A 25,455-nucleotide genomic window follows, 5' to 3' on the forward strand; every position below is an offset into this window, starting at 1 on the left:
CAGCTTTGTTAGAAGCTCAAGTCTCACCTTGTCACAGTTTGCTCTAAAATGTAATCCTTGTCTCTCCAACAGCTCCTCAATAACATAATTCAGTACTTGAAATGTTTGGTAAGATCTGTTCCTTCTGTTTAATGGCCAAAGTGCTATTTATGGGCCATCCAATGTCTCGGCAGTTTTGAGCTTGAGTGGCAGCTATATGACCTTTCAACTTTTCATATGCCTAGACTTTCTTATGGGACTGCCTAAAATTGATGAACCTAGAAACAAACTGCGACTTTCCATTGGAAAACGCAGTGTATATGCTGCAAAGAATTGATTTTACTTTCATTTCTTAAGTTTCAAAAGTAACCCAGGATCATCAGACGGAACCAGTGGTAAATTTTTGGTAGTAAATCAAAGCCAAGTAAAAGCTAAGATTTTCTGGGCTAGTGCCAAACTTGGCAGAGGAGAGTAGGAAATGGACATGCTTACTAGCACAGGTGGTTTATCATCAGCTAGCTTTGGGTCTGAGTCACGACTTCCAGTTTGGCTCAGATACTGTATAGATTCCTCCACTACTGGCTCCACTGGTCCAGAAACCATCACAGTATTTGATGATGTTGGCTCACCCTGTGTTGAAACTCGATCAATGTTGTGTGCTTCTTTGATGTGTTTCTACAAAATCAAATATAAGCATAAGAACACCCAGGCACAGAAGCCATGAAGCTGGGTGAAGTTCTCAATACTTCTGTAAAATCTCACAGGCATTGAAGCCAGGACACTGAATTTTGGTTCAAATTCACTGTTTGACCATCCACCAGCAAAAACCAGGTTTTATCAAGGTTCAATCATTGGATAGGATTTTTCCACAATCCAAATAATGATCCACTTATTAACCTTTGTTTTTCTGAAAACAAAATCTGCAAAGAAAAAAAGCTGCCTTTTCAGGTGTTGTGTGGCTAGGCCTAATCTCACGAGAACGGAAAAAATTGCATACAATGACAGCACTTAAACTGAGGCAACAATAACTCATAGGGTTGATTCAATGGCCCTCCAACAGGTGAAGCTCAGTCTGAGCTGTAGTTGCCTAAGCTCCTAAATTCATCAGTAATCGTGCCAATAGAAATGGTATAGCAGACACAGCCTCAACAGACTGACAGGCTTTTTGATATCAAGATCTGCCCCTAAATAATAAACAGTGACAGTTTTGCAAAAAAAAAAATACTTAAAATTAAAGACCAACTTAGAAAAAAAACTTGAATCCTAGCCCAAAAGTTAAAAATGCAATAAAAAGTTTTACTGACGTTAGTTTGCCATATAAATGATAGCTTTCTCTGTTTTGGATCTTTTTTTAGCTTTGAAAAATTGTTTTCTTGGCTTCAGTCCCAGTTTTTCCACACCTCCCTTAACTTTTCCATGAGTTGCCTTGTCTATCTTCTGACAAGTTTAAAACTGGTGAACACAATCATCAAAATGGTATGGTTTTTCTAAGCTAAAATCCCTTTACTTAGGAAAACAAGACAAATTAATCATTTAAAACTTCCAAACAGACTACCTTGACGCTCCAGTATGTACTGGCTCTTTTACTAGCTTGTAACGGAATCAGGCACACAATGACACAAAAATCCAACCCCTGAGTCAAGTGACGACTTCTTGATTATATTTATCAGATTTCAGCCCAAAAACAAATGTGTTTGACAGCAGTGCCCGTTCCTTCCTAGGGCAGGATGCTTGTATCTATGCTAAATCTGTATGTAAGCCTATATAACTCAGCCAAAAAGTAGTCAACCGGAATTTTTTGTTGAACGTTATATCAACTGTTCTTTTGAACGTAGAAAAAATAAACGACTGACCCTAAGCAGCCCAAAACCGACTGGCCCAGGGGGCAAATGTCCCCTTGCCCCCCACCCCCCCGCCCAGTTCACCTTGGTCAGCCAAAGAAGATCATAGTAGTACTTCATTTTATGGCCTGTCCTTTTGGAGGATACTCGTGATGAAGAACACCTTGTTAGTAAAAAAAAAACAGTCAACATAACCTTCACTTGACAAGCTTTTTTGGGGTGTGGTGAATCAGGTGGCTTCCACTGTGAATATTGTACCTTTGTTTCTGGATTGCAGTCATATACCCAAGTCTTGTCACCAGTTATAATTGATTAAAAAAAAATCAGGTTCAGAAAACTCTATAGTAAATCAGGGGTGATCTGTTGTTGGTTTTATTTTTGCTCATCTGAGAGTAATTCCGGAACAAATTTGAACACACCTCTTCTCATGCCCAAATCAGTTGTCAATATGTTTGAACAGAACCAAGTGAGATTTGGAGCTCATTACTAAGTTCAATGATTGTCAAACAATGGTTACCTTGTAATTATGTTCATATTTTTGGATCACTTCCTTGTTACAGCTTGTTGACAAGTGTCCTTGATTACTTTTAACAGTTGTTCTGCCCATGTTAAATTGTTTAAACGATTCAAAACTATATTTTCACTCATAAAGAAACTGCCAGGACATAAAAATACACTCAATTTATTACACACACAATATTGCCATCAGAGACAAATCAGAAACTTCAATCCTACCCATAATCACTTTTAATACACACATAGAGACTGGATGACCCTTACATTGCTTTACACAAGCAGTTGATAGCCTGCAGCTCTTTTGTTGTCAAAGTGCATTTTCTGAGAAGACTTTTTGTCATTCTGATTATCATTTGCTTCAAATTCAAAATTTGATATCAGTAAAGAATAACCATGTTAAAACATCTCTTCACAAAACTGTTAACATGAATGATTGGAAATTGAAGATACTCTATACAGTTCATACAATTCACACCTCTCAATGACCAAAAAATTGGTAACGATATACTCCATGAACGTGATCTGGAAATTAAAAAATTAAGTGAAAATATCAACTCTCATAATTCCCACCGACTTCTTATGGAAGATGAACTCTGCAATCCAGAAAACAATCAAGTGACCCTTAAATCGAAAATCACCAAATTACAAGAGGACTTAAAAAACAACGAAGCAGTTCAGCAAATCCACCATTAATTGCAAAGTATCCCAAGAGAGCATACAAATACCAACGTGTAGCCTGACTGCTGATGACGCCCTGGAATTCGGAAATAGTCCAGCGCCTTCTAGTTTTTTGCAGAGATTATCAGGTGGTAATAAACTAAACAAAAGGATTAATAAGGTTATGGAGAAGTCATTACCAGACGATGACATTGTTATTATTTTTGAAAAAAATTACGAAAGTGATGGATAAAAGGGAAATAAATATAAAAATAAGCAGAAAGGAAAATGTGATCAGCAAGCCTTTTGATAGTGGTTTCTGCAAGTTTCGCAAACAATGCAAGTTTCTACATATTTGTCGTCATTTTATTTCGGGAGTTTGTTTGTCTGTTAAGTGTATTTTTGACCATGTTGATCTGTGTTCTGTTTTATCTTGTATTGATAAGTCTTTTACTTTTGCTCATGCATCTTCAGGATTGGAGTGCAGGTTTAAAACCCAGCGTTTTTTAGGGCGACGCCGCAAGAATTCACGAACCCCCCCCTCCCCTAGTTTGTGTTCCATTCGACTTTGTCTTATCCCCCTGAATACCCGATACAGAGCAGTATATCTCAGGAATCCATACCTCGAAACAATCCTCCGCCCCAAGTACTTACGCGTGTCCAGTCACTCCAACTCCCACAATCACTTTACTCAATTTGGACCATCCCCCCCCCCCTCACTCATATTCCTCCCAAAAATCCACTTCCTTTCAACTACGTTCTTCTCCTGTGCGTCCAAGAAGTTACCGACCGGTTCTAGACTCTACCCGTTATTTGCCAAAACAAACACAACCCCTCCCCTCTCAGACAACCCCCACCGTACTTCCATCCCTCAGCATCATCTTGCCCCCCCCCATATAAAGAACACTCCCAATTTGACTTATTCCCACATCACCAGGAAACCTTTCTCCCTTCCCTTGCACTTTATCCCCCCTGGCTACCCTACCAGTATGACTCTGGTTTAAGAGTAAGCAGGCAGAATGATCCACAGGTAACACCTCTATGCAGTTTCTAAAACTTTCAAATAGTAAAACGAATTCCACCGTAGTTCCATCCCAACTTAATAATATTCCTCCTCATAGCATCCTTCTCATAAACTTCAACCCCAAATAACTCCATCCCGAATTGAAAAAAAAATCCCAATACCGAAATCGGTTTAAATTTCCATTTTTCCTACTTACCAATGCTGAGAGCCTGAATTTTGATAAAATTACCGAACTCGAGGGTATTTCTAAAATTCATAAAATTAATATTATTGCTGTGACAGAGGTTCAGTCCCAGAACCCAGATTTCCTAAAAATCAGCAATTATACTCAGTTTATAAAACTTTGCCCTCCCAATCACCCTCTCGGGAAAAAAGGGGGTGGTATATTATTTTTTGTCCGAGATAACCTCTAACCTAAACTCATCCCCACCCCCAACTTATCAGATTATGATGAAATTCTATGGCTGAGTCTTAGACCGAAAGTTCTTCCCCGCCCTTTCAATTTAATTGTAACCGCCGTCTTTTATCATTCCCCTGACCAAAGTATTGACCAGAAACGCAAATTTATTTAACAATTTCTTATAAGTGCTGACTTTGTGTTATCAAAGTATCCGAACGCTGGTATTTGCTTACTTGGCGATGCGAATGACCTGAGAATGGACTCTATCTGTACCTCTCTTAATATTAAACAATTGGTTAGAATATCTACAACAAAAGGTAACACCTCTTTCGATGTTATTTGTTCAAAGATGAGTAAGTATTACAACTCCCCGCAAGCAGTGTCACCACTAAGAGGCAGTTACCACTATTGTCTTTTTTTTTCTCCCTCTTCAGCCATTGAACATTCCTTTACTACTTTCATTGGGGTTTGCCGTCCCATCAGTGACACAGGCCTTTTTTCTTTTGGATCAAGGCTGACCAGTGAAAGTTGGTCAGACCTTTATAATTCTAATAACCTTGATGATAAAATTTTGATTTTTCACAAAAAAAACTAATTGATTCCAACTCATTATGTTTCCCAGAAAAAAAAAATCAGAAAATGCTCCACTGATAAACCTTACATAACTTATCACATAAAAAGGTTAATCCGCACGAAAATAAGCTTATTTAACAGGGGTAATTTAGCTGAAGCAAATAAGTTAAGAAAGGAATTATAAAGTCAAGTTAGAAAAGCTGCCCGAGCCTACTATAAAAATAAAAATAAAAACTTGTGACATGATCAACCAAAGAATTGGTACTCTGAAATTAAAAAAATTACCAGCAAGAGTCAAGAACAACTAAATTTTAAGATAATGAACCTCCAAAAACCACAGCTAATGACCTCAATAAGTGTCTGGCTGCTATTGTCCAGAGTCTCCCACCACTACCTTACGCATTTCCAGATGTTCCTGATCCTTTTTCACTCCCACATGTTTCTCCACTTGATGTTGTTGAAAAAATTGAAAAACTAAAACGATCAAGTATTTACCCTTTAGATATTCTGGTTCCTCTGACTAAAGCTTTCAGGGATTACCTCGCAAAACCCCTATCTACCCTTTTTAACGAAGTTACCTAATATGGACAGGTCTATTGGTATTAGAAGCAAGGCTTTATTACCCCAATCGAAAATAAAATTGGAAATCCTGGCTTTTGTGGCGTTCATCCTATTAGCCTCACCTGATTTTTTTCAAAATTGTATCAAAGTTTTCTCCCAGACTGGCTCAATGTAGAAGTTATCCCCCTTATTTATAATGGACATTTTGGTAATAACAGATCCACGTCAACCTCTCATTACCTGATCCATCATGTCGATACCATGGGTAAATTACTTGAAAAACCTAACACTTGGCTTAATCTGATTTATATTCATCTTCAAAAAGCTTTCGATTTGATTAACCACAATTTACTCATAGATAAACTTATAAAGGAATTCCACATTGAAACTGTCATTGTTAAGCTCGTTGCCTCTTTTCTTTCTAGTAGATCTCAAGCAGTTACATATCTAAATTGTTTCTCAGATCATCTCCCCATATTTAATGGCATTCCTCAGGGGACTATTCTAGGCCCTCTCCTTTTTTCTCATATGATTAACAGCCTTTCAACCCTTTATGACAATAGGTGGAAATTTGTTAATGACTTGACAGTTTTAGAGATATGTCATAAAAACATCTTTAGCAACCCAGTGGGCATACTCCAAGATATTGCCTGTGAGGCCTCTTCTCTTGACATGACAGTTAATCCTTCTAAATCCGCAATACTCTCAGTAACTTTCCTTAAATCCCCTCCCCTTTTTCTTCCTCCTATTCCTCCTCAAACCTCTGTCACATCTCTTAAACTCCTTGGTGTTACAATTTCTTCCAATTTGAAATGGGATGCCCATATAAATAATATCCTACGACAAGCAAACTCTTCGCTTTCCCTCCTTTAACTTTTAAATAAATTTCGTTGCCCCCGATCACATTTAATAAAAACATACATTTCTTTTGTGCGTCCCATATTAGAGTATGCTTGTCCTGTGTGACACCCTGGCCTCTCAACTGAAGCAACACAAAAAATTGAAAATGTCCAAAAGAGAGCTCTCAGAACTTTTTTTAAAGAGGGCAAGATACCATATTTGAATTTGTTAAATATTGCAAAACTAGAGACCCTCGAGAGACGAAGAAATAATTTGTGCCTCCGTTTTGCAAAAAATGCCATAACAAACCCTCGGATGGCAAGTATTTTCTCCAAACGTCACTCCCCATCCATATTACGGCCGCCTCGAGCTGTTTCTGAGCCCATCTCGGTTTTGTCCCCCATTCGCTGCGTTATTTCGAGATACGAAAGAACTTTTGTCCCCTTTATTACAGAAAAAATGAATAAAATGTCCCATTAGTTTCTTTTTTCCCCTTTTTTTGTCCCCCCCTTCTTGACCAGTTTTTATTGTTTAACTCTTTTATTGACTTACTGTAGTTGGATTATTGACACTTTGTTAGTGTCCCTTTTAATTTAAATGCATTTATGTCTCGCTCTTTTTTTGTGTATATTCGCTTATTCCCCACCCTTCCTTTTTTTATGTCCGTTCTAATTCTTTTTCCGATTCGTATTTGTGTAAGTTTACTTTGACCAAGTTTTATCTTTTTAACTTTTTAATTGACTTTTTACAGTTTTAATTATTGACTGTTAAATGATTGTTCATTATGATTTTTCTATTTAGTTGTTGTTTTTTCCTTTTGTCCAGTTTTAGTGCAACCATTTATATTGTCGACTCCGAAGTCCGAATTCGGCCCTTTGTGGGCTTGTGATAGTGATCTTTTTGAAATAAATATCTTATCTTGTCTTATCCACTTTTTTGCCCCACCATAGTCTAAGCATTGTTATTGATTTCTTCCCAAAAAAAGTTGGTGTACAATCTACAAGCAATATTGCTGCTTTACTCTTGCATGCACCACACCCCATCATGTGATCAAATTACTTAGGAGAGAATTTGCATTTGTAGCTTGCTGGGCCAAAAAATGAAAGAAAATAGCACGAGGACAAAGTTTGGTAAATGGATTGGAATGCTCAGATGTAGAAGTGTACAGTACAGTAGGACATTTTATGTGCCATTAATCAAATGTTAGTAATTGCTAACTATTTTGAGTTAAGTTGAAAATATCTAGAGTTATGTTAAAATTTAGAGGTTTGTTATACTAAGGGCTCTGTTGGACTCGTAAATTAATAGTCTTCATTAATTTTTCTTACCAGGTCTTGATCCAATTACTACTACTGCTACTAACAACTCACCACAGCACCAAGCCACCTGAAGCCAACACAGCTATGCACTCTCTTCCTTCATCCAAATCTATTCAAAGTCTCCCTCTTTACACCCTCCCAGGAAGTTCCTATTTCCCTTAAATCTTTCTTTATGATATTTTCCCACCACAACTGCAGACAACCTGCTTTCTGTTTAGCCCTAGATGCTTGGCCAAAAAGGACAGTCTATGGCATCAGTCATCCTTCATCTGCAGAATGTGCCCTAGCCATCTCAACCTTTCCCTCATTATAGCCATAGAAAGCAGGGTTGAACCACAGTATTCATATAGCCTACTGTTTGAAATATAATCAGTCAGCTGGGTACCCAGAACAATCCATAGGCAATTTCTCTGGAAAACATCTAGCAAGTCTTCATCCGCTTTTTGAGGCACCAATGCTTTAGAACCATATTTGACCCCTGTCATCACAGTAGCTTTTGTCATCACATACCCACGCAAAATAGTAGGTACCTTCACGCTGAATATAACCTTCTTCTACAGGCTAAAAGAGGCGTTATGATGTCTTGTGGATAGAGTCCTTAATATTTACTCAGAACCATATATTCAAAAGGAATCATGTTTTACCAGACATACTTTTCAGAATGGTTATACTGTCTCTTTCACCAATAATATAATTGCTCAAAGGCTAAGCTGACTTTTCTTGGAATCAGAAGTATTGTGCAATTTACTGAAAAAAAAACGTTTTTACTTTTATAACTTTAATAAATCAAATAATATTAACATTTTGATTACTAAATACTTCTATATGTATATTAAACTAACAATGCACATTCATTTGTATTTTTTCTGTAAAGTGCAAATTTTTCTGGCCTTGTGAAGGCACAGGGGTTTTGTGCCCAACTTATGTTAATTTCTGCTCGTTTTGAGTTTGACTCGGTTATTTATTGTAATTTATGTTCATTTAGGGTTGCATTTATTTATTGATGCTGATTTGTGGTAGTTTCACACTTGTTAGATTATTTGATTTTATTTTTGCTCATTTTTTGTTTAATGGAGTTCTTTACTTTTCTTGGAAAAACTTATTTTGTCTAAATCTTTTCTTTTTTTAAGACTTTATAGTTTGACCTGCTATTTGTATGCTGGAGAAAATTTTTCAGCAGTTTTTAACAACATACACCCTTTTAAAAATGTGGACAAAAATAGCACTGTTTAATTTAGTTTCATACCTCCTCTAGTTGACCTGATGGAAAACTTGATACCATTCTCCAAAAAAATCTGTTTACTTTCTTTGATAGTTTGAATACACTTATGCTCTATTTTGACTTGGTTAAATTTTAAGAGCAGAAGTAGCCCCTAAAGTTTGAACATAATACCCTCAGTCGTTCTTGGGATACTGCTGAGATGCCTTATTGGGAATTAGCATTAACAGAGTGCATTTTGATTTAATCTTGAGGAAACATTTAGTTTTTAAACATAATGGCCAATTGGGAGGGCGGACATGGGAGGGGGATTAGTTGCCATCCAATCACTTTCGACTATTAAAAAGGGCATCAGCCCTTTCTATATTCAATTGAAGGAGCCCTTTTTGAAGTTACCACGACAACTCCTTCGATACGAAGTGCCCTGGTCTAAACAACAACAAAAATAATACATTATGCTCACATTGATCTTTACTATAAAAATGTCAAGCCTTCCAATCACTTTCGACTATTAAAAAGGGCACTAGGCCTTTTGATTTCCAATTGAATGAGCCCTTTTTGAAACGATAACGCTTTCTATAAACACCTTATTTGCCCCCAGGGCATAAATTACAACCCTTACCCTAAGGGCTGTTAGGATGGTTGTCATCCTCCAAGACCTAATTTCCAGAACTTTCAACTACGTTAAACAAAATGGCTGTCTCAAAATTTTGATTGGATGTGTTTAGGGAAATGGTGGGTGTGAGAGGGGTGTTAGTCGCTCTCCGAGACAAGCTGACGACCGACAGGAAACTGATCCAGGACCGTGTGAAGGAGATGGCCCCAACGCGACCCTTGAGGACGTCAACCGAGTCCGTTGATTTTGAATTGAAGTTATCAAGTATTTTGCAGGTTGCATCAAGACATGGCTAATTGTAGACAGAGAAAAGCCAAGACAGATAGTTCAAGTAATTGAGAGGCAAATGTTTAAATGGCTGGGGCACGAATAAATGGCGGGATTATGCATGACTCTTTTATTGGACACATACTCAAGTCAAGTCTAAATTTTCTTGACTAAAATTCCCATAATTTTTAACAGAATAATCGAGTGTAAAAGTCAAATATTGCTTCTTCTGAATATTGGAAACTCCTAAAAGTTTGAATGTAATGCATTCTTTTGTCTCCTAAGGGGTTGACAAATTAAATGTTAAAATTAGAAGTAAAAATTATGCATGACATGTATGCCAATTGTCACCGAATCCAATGTAAATCAACCATTACTACTGTGAGCTATAAAGTATTTTGAAAACCCCAAAACAGCCCTGTTATCCTGACAATTTTGCAAAGAAATTATTCACAAGCCAGGAGACAGAATGTGATCAACTCAAAAATAGGAAGTCTGACAATTGAATTCAGTGATCATTTACTTGCAGATATGCAATGTTCTAGTTTTTTAATCTCTCTGCAAGGTATTCAGTGTCCTAGGGACACTACTGAACTGAAACATATAATTTATTTGATCTAGTGTCTACTCTTTACCAAATATTCTCTGATAGCACTATTTCTGTTTTGGGAAACCTTTTATGTGGAATCTGGACATAGGAGTATCAATATTTTACTGGCTATACAGGTGTTTGTATTTTTTTTTTTTTTTTTTTTTTTTTTTTTTTTTTTTTTTTTAGAATGGATGCCCTTGAAGCAGTAACCGAATTAGTATATGGACTAGTACAAGAGCTGTCAGTTGATGTACAAGAATGTGTCACATTTCTTATGGAGATATTTGGCTATCAAACATTAAGACGAATTCTACAAAATGGTCAGGTATTTAACTCCTTCTAAGCTGTTAAGTAAAGACCTGATAGTGACTTGGAGGCAAAACTGTTCTAATTCTATGGGTATCTAGGAATAGATTAATGGCTGATATTGTGGATTCTGGAAGTTGGGGCATTATACTGAGTGTGATTGGTCTGCCCTCCCCATAGAACTAATTGGATGTGTCAAAACAGATTTAATGGTTTTAAAATTTGTTTTCTGTGATGTTACCCTTAAGTGGTGCCAATCCACGAAAACATAAGGAAGGCAACGATATTTTTGTGATTTTTTTAAATGAAAATAGAAAAAAAAGGATTTTTGAACTATGTGGAAGGGGGGTGCATGAGTGGTATTTTTTTTCATTTTCTCTGGAAACACAATACAAAGATTATTTTCAAAGTGGTGTTTTTTTTCCTTATTTGTAATGAAAATTCAAACAAGAAATTTTTCATTGCCTTTGGGGAGCAATTATCCCCCTCTAAGTTGTGCCCTTGTTTCCCTTTTGTAAATGCCTTATGATTTGGGCTTCCTGTACAAATTTTTGTGTAAGGTTATTTTACACTCCTAGGGCTTTTGTTTTTCAACATAAGACAACATTTTTACTCTTGATTAGTAGCGGAGATTCAGTTTTATCCATTTATTGATCTAATTTTCTGCAATTTGCTTTATATTGTTTTAGATTTAAAAAATATGCTGAAAAGACAGGAAAATATGACAAACTTGAAAAAATTTTCGATTTTTATGTAAATTCAGATTATTCTTCAAGAAAAAGTCTGGGTATTATCATAATTCTGGATCTATGAAATATAGATCTTAATTAATGAATGCATTGATATAAGTAGCATATCCTTTTGGTACAAGTTAAATCTTTTGGCTGCTTATAAAATTGCTTTCTTCTGATGGAACTTAGACCCTAAGCCTGTAACTTAGAGAATAAAGCAAATTGTCGTATGCTAAGATTCTATCATGGATATTTCAAATTGATTTTGAAGCGGGGTTTGATGACTTAGAGTGACCTCTCCTCCCTCTCTTATGAATGCCCAGTTGTTTGTTCTTTTCACCGTTTGATGAAATAAAAAAAATCTTTCCAACTGAAAGCAAGGAGCAACATTAAAATTTAAAATGAACAGAAATTTTTGCTTATATGAAGGGGTTGCACCCTCCTCAACACCTCGTTCTTTACGCCAAAGTTTGTTAGTACTTTTAAAAACCTTCTTATTGTTCTAATTAAACAAGCATTGTGTTGTAGGAGTTGTTCTTAAAGAATTGGGACTGAATTCAAACTTTAGCATAAAGAGTGAGGTGTTGAGGAGGGGGCAACCCCCCTCATATACGTAATAATTTATGTTTGTTTTACATTTTAATGTTGCTCCAGGAGCTGCAGGGGGGAGGGATATTATCTCTAAAGACATACTTATTTGGCTTTTCAACTATGCTGAACAAAATGGCTATCTCAAAGTTTTGATCGGACGATTTTGAGAAAAAAGGGGGTGGAAGGGGCCTAGCTGTCTTCCAATCTTTTTGGTCACTTAAAAAGGGCACTGGAATTTTTAATTTCAGTTCGAATGAGCTCTCTCCCTATATTCTAGGACCTTTGGGTTAATACAATCACCCACGAAAAAAAATAAACATGCAACCGTGATCTTTCTTCTGGCAAAAACTACCGAATTCCACATTTTTACAGATACGAGCTCGAAATCTCTACAAAAGGGCTCTCTGATACGCTGAATCTGTTGGTGTGATTTTTATTAAGATTCTATTACTTTTACGGGGTGTTTCTCCCTTTTTTTGAAAATCAGGCAAATTTTCACATGATAGTAATCTTTGATGGGTAAGACTAAACTTATCGAAACTCATATATTTTGAATCAGCATATTAAGCCGATTCTTTTGATATGTCTATTGGTACAAAAATTTCGTTTTTTAGGGTTTTGGTTACTATTGATCCAAGTAGCTCCTTACTTACAGTTCGCTACCACGAACTGTTTGATTTTCCTTGGACTTCTTCAGCGTTATAGTCTTTTGCCCTTGTCCGTCCTTTGTAGAGCTAAGCTAATATACAGAACAAAACGTAATTTTAGGCCACTTATCGTAATATCTCTTTTTGCATGCTGACCAATGGTCTGCGTGGGATAGGTACCGATCTCCTGATTTTCCGCCCCCGGCCAGGACTGTGATAGATGGTTGGGCGTAAATCATCCGACATTTAGAGCTGGATCGACTCTGGCAGAGCTTACAGAGTCACACAATTGACGGCTCCAAACGAAATAACCAGTAACACCAGGATCCCAACCTCTTTCCTCAGGATTTCAAGTCTAGCACGCTAACCACTCGGCTAGAACGGCTCACACGACATCCTAGTAAAATATTCTCTGTCCTAGTAAAAAGAAAAATATTCAAGATTTCCTCTTGTCTATTTTTCCTATTTAGTTATTAGGAGAACCTCTAGAATGGGTCATCCACTAGAAACATTGACAAGTTTTGGTCTTTAAAATGCAATTTTAATTTTGAAAGTCACTTTGAAGAATAAGGCTTCTTGAGGCAAGTAACTATAATCAAATCTCTTACTTTCAGTTGTAGTATACGGCTATTAGATTTCTTTGGAAATGAGGGAGTACAAGCCCCCCCCCTGGTACTAAAAGCTGTTTATAATTTTGAATTCTTGTCAGTATTTGTCTAATAATACCCAGACAGAGGAGTAATAAGAGGAATTCCCTGATGATCATCCCTTCAATGAAAACATGGGCTTAAAAGTGCATTTTGCGTGTCAGCCCCTCCCCTCTCCCTTATAAGAAAATACTGAAATCTCTTTCTATTTGTCTGATCTATGTAGTGTAATTCATCATTGACCCTGGTTATTCTGCCTGAATAGTTTTGAAATTGTTTCTTTTTTAGGGTGCTCATAATAATTAGGTATGAAATAGTACCTAATAATTAAGAGAGACTTGGCTCCATAAATATTTACTTGTTGGGGGTAAAAAGCAAATAACAAAGCTATTATTTTCCCGTCTTTAATGTAGGCTATAGGGTCGTATCCAGGGAAACAGGTGTTCGGTTACCAGTTTTGAACCCCCCTCCCCACCCAAAATGTTTATCTGGCTCCTGAATTGGTTAGAAAAAGGCGGTAAGACCACTATTTCTCCTATAAAAAATAATTTCTACAGCTTGTAAATTTGTTTTTAAAATGCAAGAAAAAAACCATCAACTCCATCCCATCCCATCAAAAATTTGTTTGGTATAACCCTCCCGACCAAAGTTATTTTGGTACCCCCCCCACCCTGGAATAAAAACCTTGGATGTGGCTCTGGTAGGCTGTTTGTGCTTTTTACTACATTCAATGTTGTCTGCTTATTTTTAGGGTGAAAATGGTCACGTTCATGGCTGTCATAAATCCTTAGTTCGTCTGGTTGGGCAAAAACTCCCGTTAAGACCTATCACGAGAGTGCATTTCAAATTTGCTAGGAATACTTCGTTCACAGACGCTAGTTCAGCTGGAAGTGTTGTTGATGGCAGAAAAGATGTGATTGAAAGAAAACAGAATGCTGTCACTGAATGGCAGTAAGTTTTCTCTTGTACTGATAATATTGGAGTGACAGTTATGCTCATTTTATTCTTGATGATTTTACAGATCACTGCTCAACAGTCCACTAACTTAAAAGTAAACAACCATACTTTCAAGATCAGTAAACAACCAACTAAAACAAACAGAAATTAAAGTAAATAATCACATCAAACATGATATAGCAGATATTCCTATGCATGAACTCATTCTCTCTCTTCTCTCCTATCTCCTCTCTCTCTCTCTCTCTCTCTTCTATTTGTAACACTCTTGTATTTGTAAAATAAAGCTATTTAAATGTGCAAGCCACGACAAAAGAAGGTTTATTGTCAGAAGCCAGGCTCATGGAGAAAATTTGTATACCAAGCATTATTCTCAAAATGTAATTTATTGTTGTTTCAGTATTTTAGTATATTTTATTATTGTTTAGTATGCTCTCCAGCCTTGGGATTTTTTGCAAGGGAATCTTAGGATAAAACCAAATTTTCTGTAGCAGCCCTGTTTATGCGAGCAAGAAAAGTGGATACAACGCATCTTGAAGACATAAATGAAGCTACTAAATATCTTCGGAACAAAATTTTGTACGGGAGGGAGAATTTAAAAGAAAACCCATAAAAATGTAAAAAAAATATGCATTTTTTGTTATGTTTTTATGAGTCGGAACAAATATTCGCTGTGGGAGGTGCGGGTGTGGGCGGGGTTCAAACCTGGAAGGATAAAACGGATTGAACCAATAGGTCATTCTTGATTTTTTTTAAGTGAGTAGGTGAAAGTCCAAATTTTAACGTCTAACGCATAACGCATAACGTCTTTTGAATTATCGCAGTTCGAGTTTGGGTAATCACAATTGTTAAAATAATTGTAGATGATTTTGTTGGTTTTTAGTCTAAGTTTTTGGGTGTTTACTTCTCTTTGCTTTTTTTACTTTTCTTTGCATCTCCTTTTGCTGACACTGAGAACAAACGCCTACGTCAGTAAAGAAATCTCATTTTTGTCCCTATCATTGGTCAGCTCTTTCCCATAGCTCCTTGTCTAAAATCTTGGATTTCCCTATTCCTAGGTTTATAAAGTATGGCTTCTTTTTTTTTCTTTTTTATTTTTAGAATCAGAAACTCTCGGTGTTCTCCAGTTGAAGATCAGTTACCATTCGAAGATCTCATTGAGACACAATCTGATATATCTGAATCACCAGTTAGTGTAGATGATTTTAGTATCGCTGGACATAGTCAAAGCACAGTGGATACGGCGGCTATGAATAAAATCTCAGCTCTTGAAGATGAAATATCAAGATTGAAAGAACAAGTTTTCAAAATGCTTATGGTAGCTGATTCCAGAGTGTCCAGCTCAGGTGAGTTGAACCTTGCCCTCTCAATAACAACTAAATAACATAATTTAGATTAATTTTAGACTAAGATTAATTTAAATTTAGGTTAATTTTAGGTTAATAAAGTTTTAATTAGGTAAATTAGATTTAATTTAGGTTAACTTAAGTTAGATTAGCACCGCAAACCTAACCTAAATTTAAGCTAGGGTAATGTAAGTAATTTTTTTTCTTATTTTCCTTCTTCTCTCTTTTAGTCTCCCTGCCACTTTTTTTCATTAGAAATACTACAAGTATAGAGATCTTACAATGCTTAAAAATTTGTAAGCCTACGTATGCCATGTAAGGACCAGGGACGGATATTGTCCCAGAAGATTGTCTGAAGACCCCTCCCCCTACGAGAATCATTCTTAACCTTTTGAAATATGCAACTAAAGATATTTTAATGCAGTTTGTTAACTGAAAGTATATGTTCCCTGTAAAATATGTACTTTGTGTAACAAGCCTACTGCTGTAACTTGTTCCGAGAGGGCAAGGACCTTACATTATTTGATTCATCAACTTCTGATTTATCTATTCGTTGATATGAAATTATGATATTACTTCGACTTTATTAGAGAATGATAACTTACATATAAAAATGGAATAATTTGCTTATGGTCGCATATTTTCACCGTATTTTTAATCTAAAAATACAAAGCAATCTCAAGCTGTCGAGTGATCTCAAAATTGTCACCTTACGTTGGAACATTAAGAGTAGACTATTCTTATAGCCTGTAGGCCGGAATCGGGTTATTCCAAACAAAAAGGTATCAGGAATTATGTGGATGTAGATTTTGGATCCTATTCAAAGGGGTTTGATATTGCCTTTAACATTTGCGGGGCTTTTTTAGTTTTGTTCGGTCGATTTAGGTTGTGGTAGTTAACTTTTTAAATAAATGTTTTATATATTAAAGAAAGACGTCGGAATGCTAACAAAAATCTTCAAAAGAAGCAGACTGAATAAATAAAATACGAGAGAATGAATAACTCATCATTGAATTTCGGCCGCTTTTTAATTTTGTCTTCCGTTCTATTCTTATCTACTCGTTTTTCTTCAGACACTTTCCCTTTGACTTCCACTTCCTCCTCATCTTTAATCTTGCCCTCCTCCTCTTCAGATTCTTCCTCTAATTCTCATTTATTATCGCTCATCTCATCTCTACGCTCTCACTTGAAGATGAGTGTATCTTTTTCTCAGTGAGCTGCCCGTAGAGCTGCAGAAAAACAACATACAAACCTTGCACAGGGAACATGAATCTTACATACATCAAACATAGAACATATTTTTCAACAGCTCGTTTATGTTCTCGAGCATGTTTTATATGTTTATACGAACAATACAAGGAACATTGAACATAAGCATAGAATTTAATCAATTTCTGTGTGAGTTCAAATGTCTCAAATTCATCATCTTACTAAATTCCATCTAATACAATTCCGAGAATTTGGTGGAATTTTTAGTTTGAGAAAGCACTGCGTTAATCTAAAAAGAAAATAAAATAAAAATGATATTACAATTTTTTCTCAAAGTAGACAAAAATATGCAGTTAAGCTAAGTACCAATATAATGTGACTATTTTCGTCTCAGGGGTTTTTATTTGGTTTGGTTAATACTTTTTTTCGTCCGAATGATGGTCTTTTTTTTATTATGGCTAAGGGGAAAGCAATGTGACTCGAAAAACTAGGCATATGGATCAAGGCTGCCACAGAGGTGTATCCTAAAATTCTAGCTGTGCACGCTCTTCCTCCACTCCAATATATTCAAAATTTTCCTCCTTACCCCCTCCCACGAAATTCCAATTGCCTACACATCCGTCCTTATGACCTCTTCCTGGATGACCTGGAATTTGGGGATGACCTGCTCTCTGTTTTGCCCAGATAGATGGAAAAGAAACATGATCTTTGGCAATCTGTCAGCTTTCATCCGTACCCATCCTAATTACCTCAATATGGTTTTCGTTTTCTACCTAGAAAGTGGAACGAATCCACGTTTTTTGCACAGCCCACTGTTTGCCATACGGTAAGTGAAACGGGCACCTAAAACTCCACAGACAGATCCTCTGGGAAAAGTTTAACAGATCTTCCTCTGCCTTCTGAAGGGCTTATTTTACAAAACCATACTTGACAACTATCATTATCGTACTTATTTAGACTTAGATCCTCCGACGCCTAGTGGTGTATAGGGCAGCAAAGGTTAACCTCCACGTCTGGCGATCTTGAGCAAGAGACCACGGCTTATTGGGGGTTATTCATAGTGACCCGCTGTCCGACACTCTTCCGGAGACCCGGAGGAGTCCAGCACCAAACGTGGAGTCGAGGGGAGTCGTCCTTGTCTCGTTACCGTAGCTTCTAATATTCTAATCTTGGTGCGCAAACTGATCTTCCTATTGTTCCAAACACTCCGGAAATGTTGCGAAAAATCGCAAGGCTTAAAAAGTACTGCTGCAACTGGTAAAATTGTGAATTTTACCGTAATTCTAAGGACCCCTGTAAAATTGGTATTTTACGTAATTTACGTGTTTTACCGGTATCTTACATATTTTACGACGCCTTGCAATTTTCAGAGCATAAATGCACGAAGAGGCTGGTAAAAAGGAATGAATCTGATTTTGTTTTGTGTATAGCTGTGTTCCCTGGTTTAAAAGGCGGTTTGCCTGACTTAGGTCTTTTGTTATATTATCAGAACAATAATGTGCATAACAGTACATGTAACAGTTATTTTTAAATGGTGAAATTTTAGCTGAAACAAAATTACATTAGTGCTGTGAACTGTTAAAGGCAGAAAGACAAGCAGGATTGACATATGACAAACAAGAAAAAATAATAGCATTGAATAACCGAAAAAAACGAGAGTAATGTCAGCCAGCGGACAAAAAGGAAGCAAAAATGATAGAGGCAGATATTTCGTCAGGGACTTCCACCAAGCCGTCTTAAGTGCTAAAAAAAATAATGAAAACTGACCTTTTGAATTAACTCCAACTTAGCAGAAGAAAGACTGAATCAAGCATACCAAAAAACCAAGCCATAATGAAAGAAAGATTATTCACCAATTAGATTGGACAAGAATTCTCTGTTTAGTGATTGACTTAGCTTGTTTACTGACCTAGTTTTCATTAAAAGTTTGGTCAGATAATCTTAATTAAAACTGAAGCAAAATGTTGTTTGAATCCTTTAATTTTAAGTTATTGTAAATTGTTTTCATTGGAATATTTCCAGTGTCTCTATTTAAAGCAACTCTATTTATGGATATTTTTTTCATTGCAATTGCCTTCCTAAAAGAATGTGGGAAGCCATTTGCTTCAAATATTAAAGTTGCCTAATCAAAAAGAACTACATGATCTGGACTTTCAACAATGTGGTGGGACAAAGCAGAATCAATATTCTCTTTTTTATTTTAAATTTCACATCTCAGAGAAGCCTTGTATTCATGCCGTTTTCCCCCGCGAGCCGATGATTCCCCCTCACCAAAAAAAACCACACGGAATATTCCCCCTTCCCCTGTGGAAAATTCCCCTATTTTCCCCTTGGATAATTCCGGATTTTCATTACAAAGGAAATTGGCATGTCTTCTCTCCTGTTTAAGTCAGGGGCAATCGTACTGCACCACCTATAGTAAAGACCCATAAGGGTTCAGTGTATTAATATTTGTTCATTTATTTTTTCCCAGAAGCACCTCATGTGGAAGGGTGGTCGAAAAAGGATTGGAAGGGGCTCACTCAATTGGAAATCGAAAGTTCCAATGCCCTTTTCTAAGATTTATCCTGCTTTTCAACCAAATGCTATCGAATGAGTTGCTACTGACTACAGTGTATAAAAGAAATCCTTATTCTAGTTTAACGACCCTTGTGTTTCAGCAGTTATTTTGAAAGCACCTGCGGATAAATACAGAATTAGCTCTAAGGGAGAGACCGTGGAGGTAGAAATTGATTTATAATCCTCTGGGCCGTATCCATGATTTTCGTTTCGGGGGGGGGTGGCTTCGGTATAGGCATGGTCATCTGAATCAGAATATAATTCTGAAGGAGAGGAGTTATATTTGCAAGCAAATCCTGTTGAAGACAGTCTTTATGACTTTGAAAGCGACTTAATGTTCCACTCTTATCATCCAGTGCTTAGTTAGCCCAAGTCATCAAAGTGTTACGCACCTTATTTTTACTTGTGTTCGGTACTTTTATTCATAAATGAAAAATAAAATGTATATTATTAACTCGTATGAGGAATGCGGCTGAATACGGCTATTTAGATATGCAAGGCTGTTAGGGTAACATTTCTTAGGTTTAAACGTAGAAAAAAAAACGACTAATATGATTTTGCTTCCAAATAATGGTAAATTTAATTTATTTATTAATTTTTTTCATTCAATATTCTTTTTTACAAAATGGATGTCCGAAATCAGGCGCTGTCCAATTGCTGATGTATTACTCTAGGCACAAGATTACCAAAGGCAAAAAGTAGACAGTTAATTAAATGGATGGAACTCTAGATTAAAGGGAATTACCTTTTTTAAGCCCAGAAAAATCAGAATCATTAAAAAATTTTAATTAAAAGCTGAAAGCGATGCTTAAAAAGAAATCCTCAACTGGTCCTGTAGCTACAGGGCAAATCTAAAACACCAATTTTACCCTGTATTTCTTAGGGAGTACCTTATTTTACCTTATTTTACCCATTTTACTTACCGAGTTTTTATTTTGCGGTAATTTTACAACTCTATTAAAATGTCATTCGGTATTAGATAACAACAATATAAATACTTAATACACTTTTGAGGGGAATGGTTAATGTATATATACTTATCCCAAGTTCAGCATTAGAACACGAAGATCTTGGGGAAATCCAAAGGGTTTAAGCCAATCCCAAACAGATCCTAAGGATTTAATTTCCTTTTTAAATGTTTAAATTTTTTTAATGTAAGAAAGACCGCCTTGTTCCGCGTCGATCTGCCACTGGTTCCGTCCATCCTCATGGGACGTCATGATAGCAGTTCCTTTTACAGTCTGTGAACAATAGCTTTATCGGAAGACCGATCATTTGTATTGAGTGGGCTAGGAGCACTAACCCACCACTGCGTACGTAGCTGTAAAGTAAACAATTACTTTCTGGAATATTCTAAAGAAAGTAAATATTGTTCAACTGGCTCGACTACTCTCTTGAATATTTATGAAAAAAAAAATGTTCAGAAAACAGTCGTCTCGGTGAAATACTGTAAACTGAATTTGGTGGTTCAAGAATAATTTTTGGACCAGCTTTTGGAATATTTTCATGTATTTATCGTTTGTTAGGCCGTGGTGTTAAACAGAAAGGCCGTACATAACAGAATATATAAAACAAAAATTCATTAATTGTAATTCATTGTAAGTAAACACGTAAAGTTAATTCATACTTTATTCAAGCTATTAAAAATATTTTTAATCTTTTTCTAATTATTGCACTTCATTTCTTTACCTCTGAAAAAATTATTTTTATCAGAATACGTGTATTATGGTCAAACTACTTTTTTTCAGATTATGGGAGTGGCCCATCGACTCCATTGCCAACTTCATTATCCCCGCCTCATGGTGCCCAAGCTGCTCCTATTTGTATGCCTCCTCCACCGCCCCCTCTACCCTTGCCGACCTTGGGTGTTCCACCACCCCCTCCACCATTCCCTCTTCTATTGGGCACCAGTCCAGCTCCTCCTCCACCTCCTTCCTCTACCCTTGTTGGGACTCCAAAAAGAGGCAATGCTTCATTAGCAGATATGTTGCAGTCCAAAAGTTTGAAGTCTGCAAGTTTTGTGACACCTGCACCTATAGCGCGTGGCAACAGCGTACCTAATATGTCTGATGTTCTAAAAGGATTGAATAAAGTGAAGCTAAAGAAAATTGAAAGGTAAGAACAAGAAGTAACGACTAAATCAGTAGAATAAAGTGATACAATAGGATATTCTCTTCTATTCACATGTTTATTCTCACATAGATTCTAAATATCCTGTTCTATATTCTAGAATATGCAATTCTATGTTCTATTCATATATAGATTCTGTATTCTATTTTATACAGGTAGATTTATTCTTCTTCTTCGGATTGTTGTGGAGACGCTCGCATAATCTCATCACCAGAATCAAATTCCGAGCCCTGCAGTGTGTTGCTCCAGCTGAGTTTGAACTCTGGGTCCCGTATTACCAAGCTGAGATCGTGCCCACTGCGCCACTACAAGACGAGATAGATTTCTGTATTCTATGCAGATAGATTCTATATTCTAATCGCAGATAGATTAAAATGAAGCTAAAGAAAATTAAAAGGTAAAAACAAGTGGGGAAGATAAATGTGATAGTATCGGGTCCTATTTTATTCCTAGCTCAATTTAGCACTTTTTCTTCATTTGAACAACGGCCAGGGTTTTACAAATACACAACAAGGGTAACAAAAAAAGCTGAATATACAAGGAAAAGAAAGTGTAGAAACTGAAGTGAGATAGAACAAGGGAAAAGAAAAAATAGACATGGGGAAAGGGCAATGAGAAGAATGGAAGATTTTCACAAATAATAATTATCAGTGACGTATATTATAATATTCTAAATGAAATGGTATATTTTTATTATATTTACATTCACGCATGGTGGAAAGAATTTCCACTTAGATTTATCAGGGTCCCCCCCCCTCTTAATGATAGAAAAAAAGTGGTGTAAATTTACATTTTGTGTGTGTATTTATTTTTTAAAGGGAACAATCGTCAAATCTCTTCTGATGGTAGACCTTAATTAATCTATAATCTTAAGTAATAGAACAAATTATTGTGTATTATACATATTGTTCTATTATTTATAACAGTAATTGTCGTAAATTATAATAAATAAAAGTCAGCGCCTTAGAGACGCATTGGTTTTTACATATCCTCTTGTAATAATAGTGTTATTGGAGTTGCTGTCACCACTTATTGGAGTGGTATGCCTCACGTCCACCACTATTGTAATATACCAACCACCACTGGTGCCGCAGTTATATCTGGGGCCCACGCTGGTGGTTTCGTTAGCTATAGTAACGTGATTGAGCATTCGAAAGGGTCAAGGGTGCCACCACTTGGGTCACCACTAATATCTCTAACTATGTCTTTGGAGGGTAAACGGAACCCCCCCCCCCCTGTCGATATACTAATGACGGTATTTCTCGCTAACTCTTTTCCTACCCTGCCTGGGTTTGGGGACAAATAATCCTACACAGGTGTAGAAAACAACTCACTTGTATTTCACCCAACGGTCACTTCAACAAAACATACATCTATCAACTCTGTAAGCAGACTCCCTAAGTGGAGTCTTAATGTAGACTTTCAACTCAAACTCTGAAAATGGAGTAAAAAATAACATTTTAACAAATAAAAGAATCTTGGCACTTGGGGTGTGGCTCAATGTGACGTGGGCCAATCTAATGTACCAAACCCTTCAACTGAAGTTGGTCTACGCATATATTAAGAAGCAATGGTCTGATCCAGGAGGACAAATAGACTTTAGCTTAAAAGTTTACTTATTGCAAAACTACTACCTTAGCAGCGAGACTTTTACCTATACTTGTATAGGTCTATACTATAAAATTATATTACAGTCAAATCTAAGCAAATGTATTTACGAACAGGAAAACAGGTCATTTATCTGAAAAAAAAGAAAAAAGAAAAAGGGGTAGAACCACAACACCTCCCCCCGTAAGATAAATGACCACCCAAGCGCCACTCTGGTTCACCCTTACAAACATTAACACTGAACTTTAACTTTACAACATCCATTTGCCTTCTTTCTTCCACCTGTGAGTGTGCTACTACTCCCACCGCTGGGCTCTGGATCTGTCGCCATCCTACGTCTCTACTGCAGAACAACCATGGTCTATAACGTATGGCCAGTGTGACAGTGTGACTGGCGTGTCTCAGTGTGACGTGGGCCAATCAAACTATTCAATTATTTTACTTATTGCAAAACTACTTGCTTAGCAATGGGACTTTGACCTATACTTGAAAATTATATTATAGTCAAATCTAAGCAAATGTACGAGCAAATCTAAGGACTCGTAATTATGAAGAGGAAAATAGTGTGACAGTGTGACTGGCGTGTCTCAGTGTGACGTGGGCCAATCAAACTATTCAATTATTTTACTTATTGCAAAACTACTTGCTTAGCAATGGGACTTTGACCTATACTTGAAAATTATATTATAGTCAAATCTAAGCAAATGTACGAGCAAATCTAAGGACTCGTAATTATGAAGAGGAAAATAGGTCATTTATGTGAAAAAAGAAAAAAGTGGTGAAACCCCAACAAGTGTGGAATTGAACTAGAAACAATAATGGAATTCATGAAGTCAGAGTAACAATTTGGCTAAATGAAATCAAGTTCACCATCGTAATATCCAAATTTTTACTATTTGAAAAAAGGAATAATAAATAAGGTCTTCTATTTTTAATTTGCTTTTTCAAAACTTCTCCGAAAAAAGGAGATAAAGATTAGGGAAATATTCTAAATTGGGTACATTGTTACATAAAAGGGTGTGTATGAGTCATATCAGACACGTACGCGTGAATTTTTTTTTGAGAAGGGGGGGGATGAAAAAAATTATTTGGTAATTTTTATAAGATGCCAAGTAATTCGGTAAAATTTAGGATATTGGTGGAGACCCGGGCTATGAGGTCATTTCTCCCTTCTCATTTGTATGAGTCATATAGGCATTAAATCTATGCGTAAAATTAGTCGTGTTTTTGTATATCAGCCCTTCCAGTGAATTTGCAGCTGCACTATTCAAGCTAGAAACGGGAAAATTGATCTGGAAAAATTTTGGAACTATCAGAATTCAAACTAAGTTATAAAAATCCGAAATTTATGAACTAAAAACTATTGGGATGTGGTGTCATGACAAAAATGTGCAAGTGACCCTAGCGAGTGGAGGGAGGTGACGTCAGGCTATATTTACAAGGGCCAAAGGCCCGAGCTGCTAACAATAGCGAGCATAGTGAGCGGAGAATGTTGCCAAAAAGCTGATGAAGCTGTTTTGCTATTATCTAGTCTATGTAATATCAAGTGTCTTTTAATCTCTGCCTCATTACATTGAATTTGCACTTGAACATTTCAAGAAACATGAAATTTTATGCTGAATAATTTTGGAACCATGAGAATAAATATGGGCAATATAAATTAAATAAAGTTTAATCTAAAAAAAAGAAAAAATAACCGAAATATGATGTTATGATAACAGGCGTTCAAATATCAAATTTATATATATATATATATATATATATATATATATATATATATATATATATATATATATATAAATCACGAGACCGGTAACACATAAAAACTTTTTTTGTCGTAATACTGAAACGCACGAAGAACAAAAAGAAAAAGAAGTAAAAATCTTCGAAGCTAATTCAACATTGAGGGCCAAAGGCCTGGTCCGCTTACCGGAGAGAGTGGAGGAAGTGAATTTATCTACAAGCAACGACAGACTGAACCTGTCAAGGATGAGGGCCGAAGGTTGGAGTTACCTGCTAATGAGTGAAGTGAGCGGAGGTTTATTCCGGTTCTATTTCGGATAATCTTTTAACAAAGTAATTAGGATTAAGATTAGGCGCTACAAGCCCAGGGGAGGATAAATTATAACTATCCTCATAAGGGGGTTAAAGTATATTGGAGATTAGCATTATAGTTCCGTTATAGTTACTTAGCAAAAATATAGTTATATTCGTTATAGTTCCTGGGCATAGTTCCGTGTTATATCTGTTACAGTTCCTTCAAAGTACTGTTATGATTCCTAAAATTTGACTCTTAATAGAGGTGTGGGACGAATACCGCTGG

At 36.4% G+C, this 25,455-nt stretch overlaps 1 protein-coding gene across 1 annotated transcript in view; it reads left to right on the forward strand.

Moving 5' to 3' along the window:
• Positions 1–25,455, forward strand: part of LOC148946416 (mitochondrial fission regulator 2-like) — a 55,937-nt gene that overhangs the window by 12,359 nt on the left and 18,123 nt on the right. Inside the window, exons 2-5 of the mRNA XM_089098449.1 lie at positions 10,591–10,729; positions 14,078–14,277; positions 15,382–15,626; positions 21,143–21,509. Of these exons, the coding sequence (XP_088954575.1) occupies positions 10,592–10,729; positions 14,078–14,277; positions 15,382–15,626; positions 21,143–21,509 (950 nt within the window). The 5' untranslated portion in view covers position 10,591. The remainder of the gene's footprint in view (positions 1–10,590; positions 10,730–14,077; positions 14,278–15,381; positions 15,627–21,142; positions 21,510–25,455) is intronic.

This window comes from Artemia sp. Qi Xiang Cuo, chromosome 12 (genome assembly GCF_049724085.1).
Source record: "Artemia sp. Qi Xiang Cuo chromosome 12, ASM4972408v1, whole genome shotgun sequence".
Classification (NCBI taxonomy): Eukaryota; Metazoa; Arthropoda; class Branchiopoda; order Anostraca; family Artemiidae; genus Artemia; species Artemia sp. Qi Xiang Cuo.